At 42.8% G+C, this 18,976-nt stretch overlaps 1 protein-coding gene across 4 annotated transcripts in view; it reads left to right on the forward strand.

Moving 5' to 3' along the window:
• The window catches only part of KIF16B (kinesin family member 16B), a 282,011-nt gene that overhangs the window by 224,248 nt on the left and 38,787 nt on the right, over positions 1–18,976 (forward strand). For all 4 annotated transcript variants that reach the window (XM_043480093.1, XM_043480095.1, XM_043480096.1 and 1 more), the window contains one exon: positions 3,481–3,570. In XM_043480093.1, coding sequence (XP_043336028.1) covers positions 3,481–3,570 — 90 coding nt within the window. The remainder of the gene's footprint in view (positions 1–3,480; positions 3,571–18,976) is intronic.

The raw sequence follows: 18,976 nt of genomic DNA on the forward strand, positions 1-18,976 counted from the left end.
ATTAGTGATGTTGAGCATCTTTTCATGTGTTTGTTGGCCATCTGTATGTCTTGTTTGAAGGCATGTCTCTTTAGTCATGTGACTGACTTTATTGCAATATAGACTTTATGGTGGAACCCAACCCACAGTGACTTGAAGGCATGACTGTACCATGTTAGGTAGGAAGACATGCTTAGTAGAAAAATACGAGGAGTAAGTATTGTGGAGATGGGGAATAAGGGGTGGGGGGGTGCAGTAGTATATCCAGAGGAGGCATCGCTGAGAAAGTGGGCGTTTATACAAAGACTTGAAGGATGTGCTGGAGCTAGTCATATGGAAAGAGCATTCCAGAAAATGGAAAAATCACACATGTGCTTCCTGAGGCCACATTTACCGTGTAGCATGTTTGATGGATTCCAGATAAGCGAGGAAGGCAGAGTGAGCAAGGGAGAGTGCAGCCAGAGACGAGGCCAGGAAGGAGACAGACTGTAGACTCCTTGAGAGGATGTCCCATCTGAGCAAAGAAATGGCTCCTTCGGGCAGTTTTTAACAAGATTGCTCTGGCTGCTGTGTTGAGAAAGGTGTGGAGGACGAGGCAGTGGGGGTGATGAAGGCTCGAGGAGAAAGATGGGGTAACTTTAGAAAACTCTCATCCAAGAGAGTGGGAGAGTGGATGGAGTTGGGAAATGTGGCGTAACCAACTGGTGGGAGACATCCTGGCTGACTCCAGAATGGTGACTGTGACTGAATTAGGACCAGGCGGCTGTTCGGTGGTGTGTGTTCCTGCAGCCCCATCCTGCTAGACAGCTGCAGGCCAGGAGTAAGCAGACAGTCGGATTTAACCAAGGTTGTGGTTTAGCCTAGTCGCGGGAATTACAAGAGCAGGACGAAGAGATTTGGGGTTGAATGTAAGGGGATGGTTGTATTGATTGCCCATGGTTTTCCCGTTGGGTGAGGAAGGAACAAGGACAGAAGTCAAAGAACAGGAGGTCAGGGCATTGGAGGGATCATCTGTCATTGATTTAATTACCAAGATTCATGGCAGGACTTCTGTAGCCTGGGAGCAGATGACAGTGAGCAAAACCCAAGACGTTTAAGGAGTCGGGGATGTAAGTGAGGTGAATTGCCTGTGAGAAGGATGGATAAAGGTAAGATCTGAAGGCGTGGTCTTCACGTGGGGGCATTTAGAGAGGGCAGAGGAGCAGTGGTGTAAAAGTCGGGTGGAAACACAAGCACGTCCACCGACCTCCCGGGATGATGGGTTGCAGAGTGTGGGGAGAACAGAGTCCCTACTTGAGAGGGCTGCAGGGGGAGGGGTCCCCTGGTGACCAGTTAGAGTGAAGGTGAAGGGGATGTTCCCGAAAGAGGCTAGGGATGGGGGTATTTTGCAGATGATTGACTGTGAGTTGAAGAGGAACAGTGGAAACACTCAGAGATCCAGGGAGCATTAGCATCTGAGGGAGGAGGGGGACCCAGGCTGCTTCTGCGACTTTCTGTAGATTCCAGAATTCCAGGACAGAATGGTCTCCCAGGGAGCATCCAGCATCTTATGGCTCCCAGGTCACAGGTGTGGTTCCATTCATTGCTGGGCTTTCTTGGCAAGCAGGCAGTATCACGCCCACCTGGTCTGTGTCCAGCCAGGCTGGTGAACGGCTAAGCTCCTGCCCTAAGGAAGCCCTCCCCCCCTTGCTGATTGTGCTCGGTGGGGTCTGTTGAGAAGGAGAGAGCCTGGAAGAAGGCCCCCAGCTGAGCTCCCAGGGGCAGTATTTCCCAACTTTTGGTGACATTGGTACCATTTTTGCTAAATGCTTTTTTGTTAACATACTTAGCTTTTTTCTTTCCCTTCTTTAAATATCTTTTTAAAAGGAAACAGGAAGAAAGCTGCTACAATTGAAGCTTTGTTGTAAATGATGAATCTAGAGCCAGATGATGAACGTTCTGAAACGTACATCCTTGTACAATCCCAAATCGTCTCATTTGCCACTTGGGGAAATGAGCAAACCTTGAGGCTGAGACTCAAGGCTTGCCCCTCCTCCCGAGGGCTCTTGCATGGGTGTCCTGCCCCTGCTGATCCCGGTGGTTTGCTGATCCCCGACTTCCCTGCTCACCCCCAGGAGTTTCCATGTGGGCGAATCAGGCTGAATCACCAGCCTGAGGAGGGTGTTCCTCTCACGCGCCGGGTGAGGTTTCTGGTTCAGGGGTGTGGCCCCCGCAGAGGCCAGCGTGGAAAAGAGTGTGTGGTTTACAGGGGGTGCCCGTGAGCGAAGACACCTGCGGGCAGAGGCTGTTGGAGGGGCACAAGTCTAAAATGTGGGTCTTTTTCTAGGAATGGCGTGAAGCTTCTGGGGACTTAAGGGTGGAGGTAGAAGGATCATATTTAAGTGTTAGAAAGCCCCCCGTCAGTGGTGCAGGGAAGGGATGGGAGGGGCAGCTGGGTGGGGACACTGTGGGAGGCTCGGCCAAGGCCACGTGGCCCAGAGTAAGCCGGCGGTGGTGGCAAAGGCTGAGGAGGTAGAACCCTGAGGAAGGCGCGGGGCCCGGGGCTTGTCTGACTGTGGTGTGTGGGGCAGCTGGACCAGCATCCGTCTGGCGTGGCTCGGTGGGTGGTCGTGACCGGCACTGAGATGAAGCGGAGTTCAGACCGGGGAGAATGGATGGGTTTGTTTGAGACAAGCTGACCTTGAAGTTGCTGTGCGACATCTAAAGAAAAGTCGTCTCCCGGCTGGGGACATGGGCCTGGAGCAGTGGTGGGGGTGCGATGGGAATTGGTGACTCAAGTGCGACCACAGAGGTGGGTGGTGTCTCCCAGCTTCTTCAGGTCCCCGTGACCTTGGTGTATGATTGATGGGTGCCAGAGTGTCCAAAGGACACATCATCCAACAGGGACAGGAAGTGCCTCTGCCGGGTGGAGGCTGGACTGGGAAGTCTTCCTCCGAAACAAAGCAGGTGATAGTGTGTGTGGGTTTGGATGCTAATGATCACTGGCATGCAGACAGTTTTTTCTTTCTTCATTTTCCTCTTTGTCCTCCACCTTCTCCTCCTTTGCCCTCCCTCTTCCTTCTCCTCATCCCTCTCTTTTTCTTTGCTGCTGCTTCTCTCTTGTCCATGGTGGTGGCATCTGGAACTGACGCTACATTTTATATAAGAGTGCAAACGTTCTGTGTGGGCACAGCGCTCTGAGAGGTCCCGCCGTGACGTTTCCTCTCTGCGCCCCACGTGGAGAGCTGAGGGAACTTCTGATAAGCCCTGAAGAGGAGACTCTGTCCTTCATTTTACAGGGGAGCGTCCTGCTCCTAACAAGATTTGGGAAGCAGAGATGCATGTGTCACCAGAGCACAGTTATTATTTATAAGGCTGATTTGTGTCGCTAGATTAATGTTTTCACTTCTGGGGAAATTTACATGCTAATCACTTTTTGTTAATTTGTAAATTATTTTAAAGAAACTGAGTCACCTTTTCCTCTAATTAATGCTGATTTGTTTCGCTTTTCCCCATGAATAGATCACTGTCCTGGATGAGACGTGGACCGTGTTCAGACGATACAGTCGTTTCCGAGAAATGCATAAAACACTGAAACTGAAGTATGCAGAGGTGAGTTATGACATAGTTATTTTCAATTAAGAAGATCTGTTTTAAAAAGTAAATGCCATTGGCTGCCCTGTCAATGCCCCCTCCTTCCTCTTTAGGTGTTAGCTTATGCATGTCACCAAGTTTTACTTCAGTCACTCATCTTTCAAAGATAGCTTTTTGATTTTTGTTCTCTGTTACATTTGTATTTTACACAATTTAGACATCTTTCTGAACACAGAATTCTGGTGATAGTAAGGAACAGTAAGTGAATTCTGTCCTTTTCATTAATTATATGATGTATTTTAAATAATTATTTTGATCAATTTACAACTTCTCAACCATGAGTGAGATGTATTAAAATGAAATAGTAATACATTTTTCAGTATGAATTTGCCCCTTTTTCCCTTAAAAAAAGACTACATTAATGCTTAGACTTCCATATAATGAGGAGTAAACTCATAAAAGTTAATTTGCCATCACACATGCAGGGGAGATGGATAGTAAATACAGAATTATCTAGAAGTAAGGAGGCATTTCATGCATCTGATAAGATGCCCAGAGTGTGTGGATACATTAATAGTCATTTTTTTAAAATTTGGACAAACACTGGTTTTTTAATACTTTTCAGCAAAAGAAGGTATTCCTAAAATTAATGTGGATCTTCCAAGAGATACACATTATTCTTACTTTTTGTTTGTTTTTGCTCCAATTAAAGGAAGCCTTGTGTAGGCATTGCTCTTTGGGAATTTTGGATTGACTGACTATAAATCAATCATTAGTCATTGTCTTTTCAGCCTGCTTTCCCTAAGTGTGGCTGTTTAGCCCTATTTTTATAGTTTCTTATGATATTCTAAAAATAATTTAATCCTACATGTGTCCCTAGCTTGTTTCATGTTAATTACATAGTATTTCCTCCGTGGCTTCTACTGTCTGTTATCTGATACACAACATAAAGAAGAATTCCTTTTTATAAATAAAGTGACTCTTTGATGTGCAGAAGAATCTTGGGTCCAGGAAAAACTGAGTTATCTCTGAAATTCTGTTGTTAAGTCATTGTCATAATAGTATGCAGTTAAAAATTGAAGAAGCTTCAGGTATGAATTTTAGCTCAGTGTTCCCAAGAGGCTTCAGTTCTGAAGGTAACTACATCAAAGTTGTTATTAAGTTTGTTTCTGCAATTTACTTTTCCTATCCCAAGTTAATTTTGACAATAAGAAAAAGTAATTGTGTACATATTAAATGTACAGAGCAACTGGTTTTTGCAGTGAGCTTTGCAGCTCATTAACTACTTGATGGTAAGTTACTATATCAGTACTTTAATAATGTATAGATTTTCATGTTACCTTACTAAATTCCCACACCAGTAGTAGGTGGAGAAGCAATTTACTTGAAACAAAAGGATACAAACTTTACCAGGAATGTGTATGTGTGTGTGTGTGTGTGTGTGTGTGTGTGTAACTTCATTCCATTACTTACTTCACATCAGTTCTTTCAGTGCCGTTAGTTCAACGCCATTCTACATAGGCACATTTTTGTAAATTCTCATAATATAAGTAGCAGACAAGAACCAGAAGGTCTTCTCTTCTGCATCTTAAATTTATATCAGACAGGCTTGACAATAAACCAGGAAAATATAACAATAACTGACACTCTAAAAATATGCATGCTATGTTGCAGTTACCACTTAAAGTGGGGTACAGTGGAACAAAATAGAAAGCCCAGAGATTAATCCACATACCTATGGACTCCTTATCTTTGACAAAGGAGGCAAGAATATACAATGGAAAAAAGACAGCCTCTTTAACAAGTGGTGCTGGGAAAAATGGTCAACCACTTGTAAAAGAATGAAAATAGAACACTTTCTAACACCATACACAAAAATAAACTCAAAATGGATTAAGGATCTAAATGTAGGACCAGAAACTATAAAACTCCTAGAGGAGAACATAGGCAAAACACTCTCTGACATAAGTCTCAGCAAGATCCTCTGTGACCCACCTCCCAGAATATTGGAAATAAAAGCAAAAATAAACAAATGGGACCTAATTAAACTTAAAAGCTTTTGCGCAATAAAGGAAACTATAAGCAAGGTGAAAAGACAGCCCTCAGATTGGGAGAAAATAATAGCAAACAAAGCAACAGACAAAGAATTAATCTCAAAAATATACAAGGAACTCCTGCAGCTCAATTCCAGAAAAATAAATGACCCAATCAAAAAATGGGCCAAAGAACTAAACAGACTTTCTCCAAAGAAGACATACAGATGGCTAACAAACACATGAAAAGATGCTCAACATCACTCACTATCAGAGAAATGCAAATCAAAACCACAATGAGGTACCATTACTCGCCAGTCAGGATGGCTGCTATCCAAAAGTCTGCAAGCAATAAATGCTGGAGAGGGTGTGGAGAAAAGGGAACCCTCTTACACTGTTGGTGGGAATGCAAACTAGTACAGCCGCTATGGAGAACAGTGTGGAGATTTCTTAAAAAACTGGAAATAGAACTGCCATATGACCCAGCAATCCCACTCCTGGGCATACACACCAAGGAAACCAGATCTGAAAGAGACGTGCACCCCAATGTTCATCGCAGCACTGTTTATAATAGCCAGGACATGGAAGCAACCTAGATGCCCATCAGCAGATGAATGGATAAGGAAGCTGTGGTAAATATACACAATGGAATATTACTCGGCCATTAAAAAGGATACATTTGAATCAGTTCTAATGAGGTGCATGCAACTGGAGCCCATTATACAGAGTGAAGTAAGCCAGAAAGAAGAACACCAATACAGTATACTAACGCATATATATGGAATTTCGGAAGATGGTAATGATAACCCTATATGCAAGACAGAAAAAGAGTCACAGATGTATAGAAAAGACTTTTGGATTCTGTGGGAGAAGACGAGGGTGGGATGATCTGAGAGAATAGCACTGAAACATGTATATTATCAAATGTGAAACAGATCACCAGCCCAGGTTGGATGCATGAGACAAGTGCTCAGGGCTGGTGCACTGGGAAGACCCAGAGGGATGGGATGGGGAGGGATGTGGGAGGGGGGATCGGGATGGGGAACACATGTTCCATGGCTGATTCATGTCAATGTATGGCAAAAACCACTACAATATTGTAAAGTAATTAGCCTCCAACTAATATAAATAAATGAAAAAATAAAAAGTAGTGAGGTACAGGTATTCTAGGAAAAATATCAGTAAATTGTGATGGGCAGAAGTAGTATAAGGACGTTTTAGGGATGCTTTCTAATAAAATGGCATTATAGTTGAAATTTCAGGTGAGCGATATTTAAACAAATTTGCAGAGAAATTAGTAGACAGTTCTAATCAGTACAGTCCACTAGAGAAGGGTACTCTTTCCTTGAGAACCCCATGAACAGTATCAAAAGGCAAAAAGATAGGACACTGAAAGATGAACTCCCCAGGTCGGTAGGTGCCCAATATGATACTGGAGATCAGTGGAGAAATAACTTCAGAAAGAATGAAGGGATGAAGCCAAAGCAAAAACAACACCCAGTTGTGGATGTGACTGGTGAGAGAAGCAAGGTCCGATGCTGTAAAGAGCAATATTGCATGGGAACCTGGAATGTTAGGTCTATGAATCAAGGCAAACTGGAAGTGGTTAAACAGGAGATGGCAAGAGTGAACGTCGACATTCTAGGAATCAGTGAACTAAAATGGACTGGAATGGGTGAATTTAACTCAGATGACCATTATATCTACTACTGTGGGCAGGAATCCCTTACAAGAAATAGAGTAGCCATCATAGTCAACAAGAGAGTCCAAAATGCAGTACTTGGATGCAATCTCAAAAATGACAGAATGATCTCTGTTTGTTTCCAAGGCAAACTATTCAATATCACAGTAATCCAAGTCTATGCCCTGACCAGTAATGCTGCAGAAGCTGAAGTTGAACGGTTCTATGAAGACCTACAAGACCTTTTAGAACTAAAACCCAAAAAAAGGTGTCCTCTTCATTATAGGGGACTGGAATGCAAAAGTAGGAAGTCAAGAAACACCTGGAGTAACAGGCAAATTTGGCCTTAGAGTACGGAATGAAGCAGGGCAAAGGCTAATAGACTTCTGCCAAGAGAACACACTGGTCATAGCAAACACCCTCTTCCAACAACCAAGGAGAAGACTCTACACATGGATATCACCAGATGGCCAACACCGAAATCAGATTGATTATATTCTTTGCAACCAAAGATGGAGAAGCTCTATACAGTCAGCAAAAACAAGACAGGAGCTGACTGTGGCTCTCAGATCATGAACTCCTTATTGCCAAACTTAGACTGAAATTGAAGAAAGTGGAGAAAACCACTAGACCATTCAGGTATGACCTAAATCAAATCCCTTACAATTATACAGTGGAAGTGAGAAATAGATTTAAAGGACTAGATCTGATAGACAGAGTGCCTGATAAACTATGGACAGCAGTTCGTGACATTGTACAGGAGATAGGGATCAAGACCATCCCCAGGAAAAAGAAATGCAAAAAGGCAAAATGGCTGTCTGAGGAGGCCTTACAAATAGCTGTGAAAAGAAGAGAAGCAAAAAGCAAAGGAGAAAAGGAAAGATATTCCCATTTGAATGCAGATTCCAAAGAATAACAGGGAGAGAGTAGAGCCTTCCTCAGTGATCAGTGCAAAGAAATAGAGGAAAACAATAGAATGGGAAAGACTAGAGATCTCTTCAAGAAAATTAGAGGTACCAAGGGAATATTTCATGCAGAAATGGGCTCAATAAAGGACAGAAATGGTATGGGCCTGACAGAAGCAGAAGATATTAAGAAAAGGTGGCAAGAATACACAGAAGAACTATACAAAAAAGATCTCATGACCCAGATAATCACGATGGTGTGATTATTTACCTAGAGCCAGACATCCAGGAATGTGAAGTCAAGGAGGCCTTAGGTAGCATCACTACGAACAAAGCTAGTAGAGGTGATAGAATTCCAGGTGAGCTATTTCAACTCCTAAAAGATGATGCTGTGAAAGTGCTGCAGTCAGTATGCCAGCAAATTTGGAAAACTTAGCAGTGGCCACAGGACTGGAAAAGGTCAGTTTTCATTCCAATCCCAAAGAATGCTCAAACGACCACACAATTGCACTCATCTCACATGCTAGTAAAGTAATGCTCAAAATTCTCCAAGCCAGGTGTCAGCAATACGTGAGCCATGAACTTCCAGATGTTCAAGCTGGTTTTAGAAAAGGGAGGGGAACCAGAAATCAAATTGCCAACATCCACTGGATCATCAAAAAAGCAAGAGAGTTCCAGAAAAACAGCTATTTCTGCTTTATTGACTATGCCAAAGCCTTTGACTGTGTGGATCACAACAAACTGTGGAAAATTCTGAAAGAGATGGGCATACCAGACCACCTGACCTGCCTCTTGAGAAACCTCTATGCAGGTCAGGAAGCAACAGTTACAACTGGACATGGAATGACAGACTGGTTCCAAATAGGAAGAGGAGTACGTCAAGGCTGTATATTGTCACCCTGTTTATTTGACTTATATGCAGAGTACATCATGAGAAACGCTTGGGCTGGATGAAGCCCAAGCTGGAATCAAGATTGCCGGGAGAAATATGAATAACCTCAGATATGCAGATGACACCACCCTTATGGCAGACAGTGAAGAGGAACTAAAAAGCCTCTTGATGAAAGTGAAAGAGGAGAGTGAAAAAGTTGGCTTAAAGCTCAACATTCAGAAAACTAAGAGTATGGCATCTGGTCCATCACTTCACAGCAAACAGATGCAGAAACAGTGGAAACGGTGTCAGACTTTATTTTTTGGGGCTCCAAAATCGCTGCAGATGGTGACTGCAGCTGTGAAATTAAAAGACTCTTACTCCTTGGAAGGGGACCTATGACCAACCTAGACAGTGTATTAAAAAGCAGAGACATTACTTTGCCAACAAAGGTCCATCTGGTCAAGGCTGTGGTTTTTCCAGTGGTCATGTATGAGATGTGAGAGTTGGACTGTGAAGAAACCTGAGCACCGAAGAATTGATGCTTTTGAACTGTGGTGTTGGAGAAGACTCTTGAGAGTCCGTTGGACTGCAAGGAGATCCGACCAGTCCATCCTAAAGGAGATCAGTCCTGGGTGTTCATTGGAAGGACTGATGCTGAAGCTGAAACTCCAATACTTTGGCCACCTCATGCGACGAGCTGACTGATTTGAAAAGATCCTGATGCTGGGAAAGATTGAGGCAGGAGGAGAAGGGGAAAACAGAGGATGAGATGGTTGGATGGCATCACCGACTCAATGGACATGGGTTTTGTTAGGCTCCGGGAGTTGGTGATGGACAGGGAGGCGTGGTGTGCTGTGGTTCATGGGGTTGCAAAGAGTTGGACATGACTGAGTGACTGAACTGACTGCATCAACATTTTAAAGAAAATTTTAGAGCCGACACAAGCAATCTTTAAAGATATAGTAGAAGACAAGTCACCTGAGGTCAACAATAAGTTAACTTGTGAACTGAAGCTGTTGCGTGGTACCAGGGAAAATTAATGAACAGAGATGATCACATGTGTAAAATTATTTTCAGAAGGAAGAAGAGTGTATTACGTACATGGTGAAAAAATTAAGTGGCTTTCAAATGAAAAAAAAAAAAAATTGAGGTGGTTTCCCCTTTCATCCGGCGGTAAATCTGTCTGGAGCAGCCCTGCAGTGTGCATGCAGTTGTGATCGACACTACCGCACCCATCCTCTCGTGAGTCAGAGAAAATGTGCAATAAACAGACAAGTGAAACCCAGTAAATAAGAGGGTTTTCAATGGTGCTAAGTGCCATGGGGAAATACAACGAAGCACTGTGACAGTGTGAGCCGGGCGGTGGGCTGCTGTAGGTGGGTTGGTGAGAAAGCTGATCTCAGAAGAGTGAGACTGAGCTGAGATCTCAGTGCGGAAAGAAACGGAGGCTTGAAGATCTGGAGGTGAGCTCATTTGAAGGTGAGAGAACAGCAGGTGCAAAGGCCTTGGGGTGGGACCAAGCTCAATGTGTTTCCAGAATTAAAAGCCCTGTAAAAAGGGGCAAGTGTGGTAGAGAGGAGGGCCGAGACTCAGTGGGGCCATGGGAAACCCATCACACTGGGTGCTGCAAAGGAGGGTCTGAATATCGAAGCCCGGCTGGAATTGCCATTCTGTTAACAGGCGTCTTTTCCCAGAAACCCGTTTCCTGAAGATGGACTCCCGATGTAAATAACGAAGACTGTAAGTTGCTTTTCCATGCTGAGTCCAGCTTCATGATTTCAGTTTTTTCCTTATGAGGACAAAAACCAGTTTATGAAAGAGAAACTGCAGACAGTTTGCCTGAATTTGAAAGAGAAGAGAGAATATGAGTAGTGGTTGAAATCACGTAGTGAGATCCTAAAGCAACACCGCCTGGAGAAAGGGAAGCCGAGCTAACCGCAAACCCTGTGGGACTACACCAGTGCCAAGGAGCTTTTCCGAGGCCTCGGCTCTGATGGACATCTCACCATTCACTGAGTGCATCCTGCCAAGCTGTGCTCTGCCTTTGACGTTCGTGGTCTCTGCTGGAAGTGCGAGACTTGCCTCTTGTGACACAGCCTATGAGCAGAAGCCCAGGCACCTCAACTCTGATTCCTATTTCTAACCAAACAATATCCAAACAGAAATGAGGAGAAGCATCATCTCTTAAGTACACAGTAGCATGTCATTCTAGATCACAGTCAACTTGTTTTGCTGAGAGGACAGCATTGTCCATTTAAGATTTTCAAGATGAAGCTTGAATATCAAGATGAATATCAGCTTTATTTATTTATTTTTTTTTCATAAAATTGACATTTCTTTGGTGTAGCCTTCCTTGCCGAGTGTGTGTTGGGATTTGAGATCAAGAATCTATGTATTAAGTGTTCGTCCGTTATAGTCACTCTTATTATTGTTCGTATGACCTCCATCCCTGTATCTAATGTGAATCTTCTTGATGTCATCAGCTGCCTCCACGTGGTCTGTAGGCCCTGCTCAGCCCGGGTGGCCCAGGAACGATGTAAGACAGAGATCACTGCTTGCCAGCAGGGCCCAGGCGCAGGGAGGGCCTGGCCGCAGTGAACCCCACAGTCCGCATGGCTGTCTAGGCGCTGTTGTCTTTGCCCCACCTCTCCCAGGGTATAATAATTTAGGTGGTAAGAGACCTGTGTGGGGAGGCCTGAGGAACCAGTCTGCTGTATAGAATCCTAGGCAAAAGAGAGCCACTTTCTCTGGGAACAGCTCCATGGGCAGAATGTCCAGAATCTGCATGCGGGACATGCTGAATTACAAGAGTCACCTCACTCAGAGAAGCCTTAAGCTGTGGCTTCCTCCCAGATAGCTATGGTTTCCCTGGCTCACAAACAGTTTATCTACTTGTTAAGCGAGGAATCATCTTCCCATGAGCAGTGGTGCCTGGTAACAGTTGGCGTGTCAGCTGATCAGGTTCCAAGAATCCACTTGACCGCCCCTCAGGCAGTTTCTGGATTTTTACTGTTGTGAAGACCACCCTGTACATTCTGTAAGATATCTACCTATCTGCAAGTGCTGACTGTCTCTGGGAAGAACTCTCGTAGTTGTTCACCTGTCCTTAAAGACCCAGTTTGCGAAAAAGCAAGGTTAGGGAAAGCATGCAGAAACGGCGTGACTGAGACCCCTGAGAGCCTTCACCCCATTAGTGAGAGGGTCCTAAGAATTCCTTACGCATCGTTCAGCTAAGTCTTCTAATCTCCCTGTTTGTTCACTTTCATTTGCTTAATTATTTACTGTAATGTCTCCTTAAGGAGAATGATGTCCACTGAAGGGCTCCTAAGGGATGCTTTGTATACACTTGGGTGGTGAACCAGTTAACACAGGCAGGGGTTGTTGGTTAGTAGGTGTAACATATGTCTGTGAAGAAAATAGAAGGAACTCAGGGGTACACACAAAGTGAACTTGTGAATTGAAAGGATGAGAAGTCAGTGGATTCCCTGAAACTCTGGGGTGTGGGGATTGTGGGCAGGGAAAAAGCAAAAATCACAGAAAAATTTAATCCATTATTTTTTATGGTGACAAATTTCAGAACAAAAAAAGAAAACTAAATTATTCATCCTGAATAATACTGAAGATGAGCAGGCTGCTTGCAGGTGACCGGGCTTGTATGTAAGCATTACACTCAGTCTGTTTCCAGATTCACTTGTGTGTGCGGGCTGAGTGCTCCCTGGATGGAGGTGCTGCATTATTCAAGGGTTTTAAAATTGTTGTTTTATTTTTATCTATTTATGTTCTGTCATCTTAGCGTTTTCCTCTGGATCCTAAGTAGCTTTGCCTTCTGTTTTGAGTTAGTTTGTCCCCTTGATGCACTGACATTTATTGTGCAAGATAGTGCTCCTCCTGGCTTCCCTTCTCCGTGCCCCTTCATTGACCTTGTATGAAATCTTCATCAAATTAAACCCTGTGTTTTCAGAGTCCACATCTATAAAATGATTACGCCACAGCTAGTTTGTAAAAGATCGTGAGAGCCTCAGATGAAACACGTTATTGAAAAGTAACTACAAAGAATCGTGCAGTGTCTGCCAGAGAGCATGCCTTTGAAATTTGGTCATGTGAATCACTGCTGCAGTGTGCTTTATCTGTATGAAAACTGTACATTTTCCACTCTATTAAAATCAGTGTAACCCTTTTAAATACCAGTGAAGTTATGTGCTCGGAAACAGAGCCCCATTAAATATCCTCTTCTCTCTATGGATGAGGCAGAGTTTTCTGTTGATGTCTAATGTCTGTGAAGTTTACTTGTGGGTCCAGGTCATAGTCTGAGAGTCCATCAAGACAAAAGCATAGCTCATCCAGAAGCAGAAAAGACTATTTTAAAAGCTCATTCCCTTTCAACCATTAGAATGAATGATGAAGAGCTCGTATCCCATCCCGTTCCCCCCTCCCCTCCTTGGTTGAGTGGTCTGATGGGCTGAGTGTATTGAATGAGGTATAGGACATGGGGCTAGGAGGTCAGAGGGTCACTGAGGGAGCTGCTCCTTTTAGGAGTCCAGAGATGCGAAGGACCTCATTTTAGTACGTTCAACAAGGAGTCCTCCCGAGTACTAGAGCCTAATGGACCCCTTATGCCTCCAGAGAAGCATCTCGTGGTGAAAGCAGTTAAGCGTTGGAATCTATTGTTGAGGGCCCTTTTATAATCTTGGCTAATGGTGATTCTGAAGCAGGTTTGTGTTCTGCCCAGAGGCAAGAGGATGAACCATGAAAATAGGATATTTTAAGTATTAAAACGTACAATCAAAATAAATGCTAAGGGCACTTTAAGGCCCATGTGTGGTGAGAGCCTAAGTTACTGGGAACAGGCATGCCTGTCTGTCTGCCTCGTAACTGAGTTATCACAGTGAGTCTTCAGAGTGCCCTAGTGTCAGACAGGATCGGCATCCATCAGCCATGTTCCCGGGGGGGCTCCTTTCTCCCTGGTGTGGAGCTGAGGGAGAAAAGCACTTTCAGAGCCTTCAAGTAGAACATGAAAGATTGCTGTGTTAGAGCAACTGTTGAGTCTCACTTCTGGCAGTCTCTGGGTGCCCAGTAAATATCACTGGGAGAAGAAAACGATTAGGCAGGAGCTTATGTCATTTGTATATGGACTTTCAGTTTGTACTGATAGGACCATTTCTCACCTTCTTTATTTCCCAAGTAGTTTCCCCAAAGCAGCACCAAAAAAGGGAAAGAAAAGAAACCGGCTACTGGCTTTATATTTGTCTTAGACAGCTATCTGCCATCCATCACTGAAATGCATTCTAAACAGTTTTACAACCAGCATTCCAAATTTAATATAAAAATTGCAAATCTACTCACCACCCAAATTGTAAAGCTACCAACCATAGCCACAGGGAGCATTCGGTAAGCCTTAGATAAATTCAGCCGCATCAAGCACTCAGCCTCCTTGAATTTTTAAGTAGCAACCAGCTATGTAGGCAAAAAATAGAACACTGCCAGCTCCCTGATCTGGTACATTATCAGAGGCCCAGGTATCTCACTGTATGGCTTGCATTACACCATCCTCTCTGCCTGATAGATAATCCGTATTTAAATCACTGCTTTCAAAGGTGGGTTGGGGAGAGAAAGACATTAATTAGCTCAGAAGATTTTCCAAGATACGTGAATGCAGGCCCCAAGCTAAGAGATTTTGATTCAGTAATCTGACATGGGATCTGAGGGTGTTTGTAGTTAGGGAAAAAAATAGCCCCCAAATGATGCTCTTTGAATCACTGGTTAAGATGCTGCCTGTCATTTCTTTTGCATCCACCATAGGAGCGTTATTGATTTTTCATTATTATAGTCCTTGTTATAGATCACCAAATCTAAAAGCTGATTTCCAGTGACAAATAATCCTGTCAAAATTAATGACAAGCAAATTGAAAACCAGACAATGAAAACAGGTTGATAGCCTCTTTGAGCACCAAAGACTATGAAAGATAGACTCATAGTAGGCTTTCCTATCCAGCAAGGAGACTTCTGTAACTGGGTTGGAACCATTTGCACATTATGAAACATACATACTCCAGGGGCGCCTTAAAGATTGGGTAGTCCAGTTTTCATTTTAGAAATTAGATATCAAATACCCAGAGAGAGTTTTGTTTGGAGTCACCTCAAGACTTGGGGCCCAGGCGAGGTTCATGTCTTCTGACTCCTAGGCCTTCTTCTTGGCCCAGAGTCTCCATGACCATGGTCACTCAAAAAGGGGGAGTTTGCAGAGTGCTCCAGACAAGACCAGAAAGAAGATTATCTCTTGCCTGTAAAGATCTGTTACATAGCAAGACCCCATGGATGAAAACTAGAAATAGGGTTCCTTCTATCGAATGTCAAGGCAATGACAGGTTTCTGTCACGTTCTTAGTCCCTGAAAGGGACAAATTAGCATCACCGTAACAGATGGAAAATACAAGCATTTGAGTTAATTCAGCTGCATAATTCTTCTTTAAAATGCAGTATGAAATACTCATAGATCTGAAATGTTTCTCACTTTGCAAAATTGTTGCGACATGCATGAATGTCCTCAAATCTGTCTTACCTGGCTCATACCTAAATAAAATTGATATTGGCTTTGGGAGGAGTAGGATTTTAAATTACAGTCTTTGTACCAAATATAAGGAAGGCAGTGCATTCATAAGTACATTTATTTTTTTTTGACTGTGCCGTGTGGCATGCAGGATCTTAGTTCCCCAACCAGGGATCAAAGGCTGTGCCCCGCCCCCCACCCCCCAAGTGGAAGCATGGAATCTTAACCACTGGACTGCCAGGGAAGTCTGAGTGCATTTCCAACTGTAGTTTTACACCTAGAATCTCACCTAGTTTCTGTGCTTCAGTGATGGTAGGACAGCAGCTTCTGATGGTGGAATGTCCTAATTATAATTGCTGGCTGTTGCATGTGGACCACCAGCAAAGGATTCTGCCTTGTTCGTTGGGCAGATGCTTAAGAGAACCTAGGATGTGCCAGGCTCTGAGCTAGGCGCCTGGCACATGCTCATAAATACTGCGTGGTTCTCTCATGATACCGTGTGCTGTGTTTAATTGCTCAGTCATGTCCGACTCTTTGTGACCCCACGGACTGTAGCCCACCAGGCTCCTCTGTCATGGGGATTTGCCAGGCAAGAATATTGGAGTGGGTTGCCATGCTCTCCTCCAGGGGCTCTTCCCAACCCAGGGATCAAATCCAGGTCTCCCGCATTGCAGGTGGATTCTTTACCATCTGAGCCACCAGGGAAGTCCAAGAATGCTGGTAAGCTATCCCTTCTCCAGGGGCTCTTCCCAGCCCAGGATTCAAACTGAGAGCTCCTGCATTGCAGGTGGATTCTTTACCAGCTGAGCTACCAGGGAAGCCCCTCATGTTACCATATCAGAGGTCTAAAGGAAGCTCATTGCTCCTTTGATTATCTAGGTTGTCCTGAAGAGTGGCCACTTCATGCCTCTAATAAGTCAAACTTGGAGGAGAATTGCGTATTTGTTTGTGAGTATATTTCTCAGTGACAGCTGTTCTTATAAGGCCTTGGGAGCTGCTATTAATTTTGAGTAGTCAGAAATGCTTCCCTCTTGTCAGCTGTGAGAGTTATGGCAGCTCTTTGATGAGTTTTCATTATTTGCATTTCTCAAAAGCTGGAGAAGCTGAAATTTACAACCATAAACCTTCAGTATGTGGGTGTTTCAGATGCTGCTAGTTGTCCTGTAGTTATGTCTGCTGGCAAGAGGTGGATTAAAGCTGATTTGACCATATAGTTTTGCCATGTAGAATTTTTCTCTCGATTTTTTTTTTTTTTTTTTTTTGCCATTCGATGCAGCATTCGGGGTCTTAGTTCTTCCACCAGGGGTGGAACCCATGCCCCTGCGTTGAAAGTGTGGAGTCTTAACCACTAGACCACCAGGGAAGTCCCATTTCTCGCTAATCTTTAAAAAAAACTGGGTACTGTTTAGGTAGCCACATATTACAGGAGTAAAGAAAATGACTAGTAAATGAGGAATGACAATAAAGTACACTTTTATTAGGTGGTAACAAAAGTCAAATGTTTTCCTTTCATTAGTCAGGATTCCATACTTTATTAGTTGTTGTTCTGTTTTCCTCCAGTGATTTATAACCCAGTTTTAGCTGCTTAATTGTTATAAAACCATAAAAGATAGGTGAGGTTTTTTTATTGCTGACTTTAATTTCTTTTCTATATTAAGGCTGCCATTATTTATATCCAAAGAAACAACGATGCCATTTATCAAAATCTATGCTGTCTGTTGCCTGCAAGACCACCTGACTAACCTAGAGTGAACTTGGCCAAGAGAGAAAGGCTTCTAATAAAAACAGACTTTTCCATTACATTTAATTTGTCTTTTTGATGGCAGCAGCCTGGCCGACCTATCTTATTATAATGTAATAAACGTTGAAGTCAGAGTTTGAGCAAGATTGCTCTTAGAAGACATTAGGCTCTGTCAGTTCATTGGGAATCAAAAAGGGAAAAGCCAACTTGTATATGAAAATTTCATGCTGAGATCATTTAGAAATATTACGAAGCAGCAGAGAATGCTGACTCTATTTCTAATATACATATAGCTGGCCAACTTGATGAATAAATGGATACTCTGTTTTCATTTTCTCAAAACTGAGATTCACAAATAATTACATAAATTGGCAATGCTAGTATTATAAGGAACCACTGTCTTTTCTTACTCTGTTCGTGATTCTTGCTATACAGTTATTGTTCAGCCTGAAACTTATGGGCTTGCTTCTCAATTATGCAGAATAAAAGTTGATAACTTGGATTTTTAGACTCCACAGTCAGAGAAAAAGAGCAAGACAGATTTCACTGAAAACCAGTAAGCTTCAAAATTATCAATTTCTTTTTTTTTATGGCTTTTGTTTCAATACATTTATCTTTAGAATAATGTTTTATTTACTGAATTGCAGAATGAGCTTGCCATTATGTTTCTCTTAGGTCAAAGAAGTGTGCTATTTTAATCCTCATTTGTTTCCTGTGTTTTACTCTGTATAATTAGATTTCACAGTTATGCAGTGTAGGTAATAGGGCTGTTGTTCAGTTTCCTTCCAGTGTTTTCTAGACCTGTCGTGTCTCTCACAAATATCCAGTATATTTGACCTCAATCATCATTTTTAACTTTAACGTACTATTTTCCCATAAGAGCTAAAATGTCTGCATCATTTCCCACTCCTGCTCTAAGGATAATGACTGTAGCAGGAAGTGATACCATTTTAAAGGTTTTCTCATGAATACTGCATTCCCGTTTGTTTCTATCCTTTTTCAATTCTACAACCTCTTGAACAGTAACATCTCATTATTACATTGGTCTGTTTTCCCATACACATGTTCACCTTACTTAAAATAAGAATGCTATGAAGACTTTACAGGAAGTAAGGTACGCTTCTCAAATGTGATATAGCCAAGTTAAGTATCTCCATGGTTTCTAAAAGTGCTTCTCGTAACTCAGCATGGAGAGATTTTAATCATTAGTACCTGAGATACAGGATTTCAGAGCTCGAAAATGAAATATCTCAGTTCAGCTCCTTCATTTTAATAGACGATGAAACTAAGAACTAGAGACATTATCCAAGCAGCTCTTTGCTGAGCTGAGACTTGAAATCTGATTGCCCTAAATCTCAGGTTATTAAAGGAAAAAGGCATATGATGTTAATTTAACCATTCCTTTAAGTATATACAGAGAATAATCACTTTTTATTGTTCCTCTAAAAATGATGCATGCTCATTTATAAAAGCTTCACATAATACAAGAAGAAAGCAACAGATTACTCAAAATCATACTCTGAATATAATTAATATTACTATTTAATGAACATTATTTAAAGTACTGAAATGGATAGGGGCAGGTAAAGGGACGGATATGTAGATTGATACAAAGAAATTAAGATGAGAAGAAAAAGAATAGGA

The sequence above is a fragment of the Cervus canadensis genome, chromosome 10 (assembly GCF_019320065.1).
Source record: "Cervus canadensis isolate Bull #8, Minnesota chromosome 10, ASM1932006v1, whole genome shotgun sequence".
Lineage (NCBI taxonomy): Eukaryota > Metazoa > Chordata > Mammalia > Artiodactyla > Cervidae > Cervus > Cervus canadensis.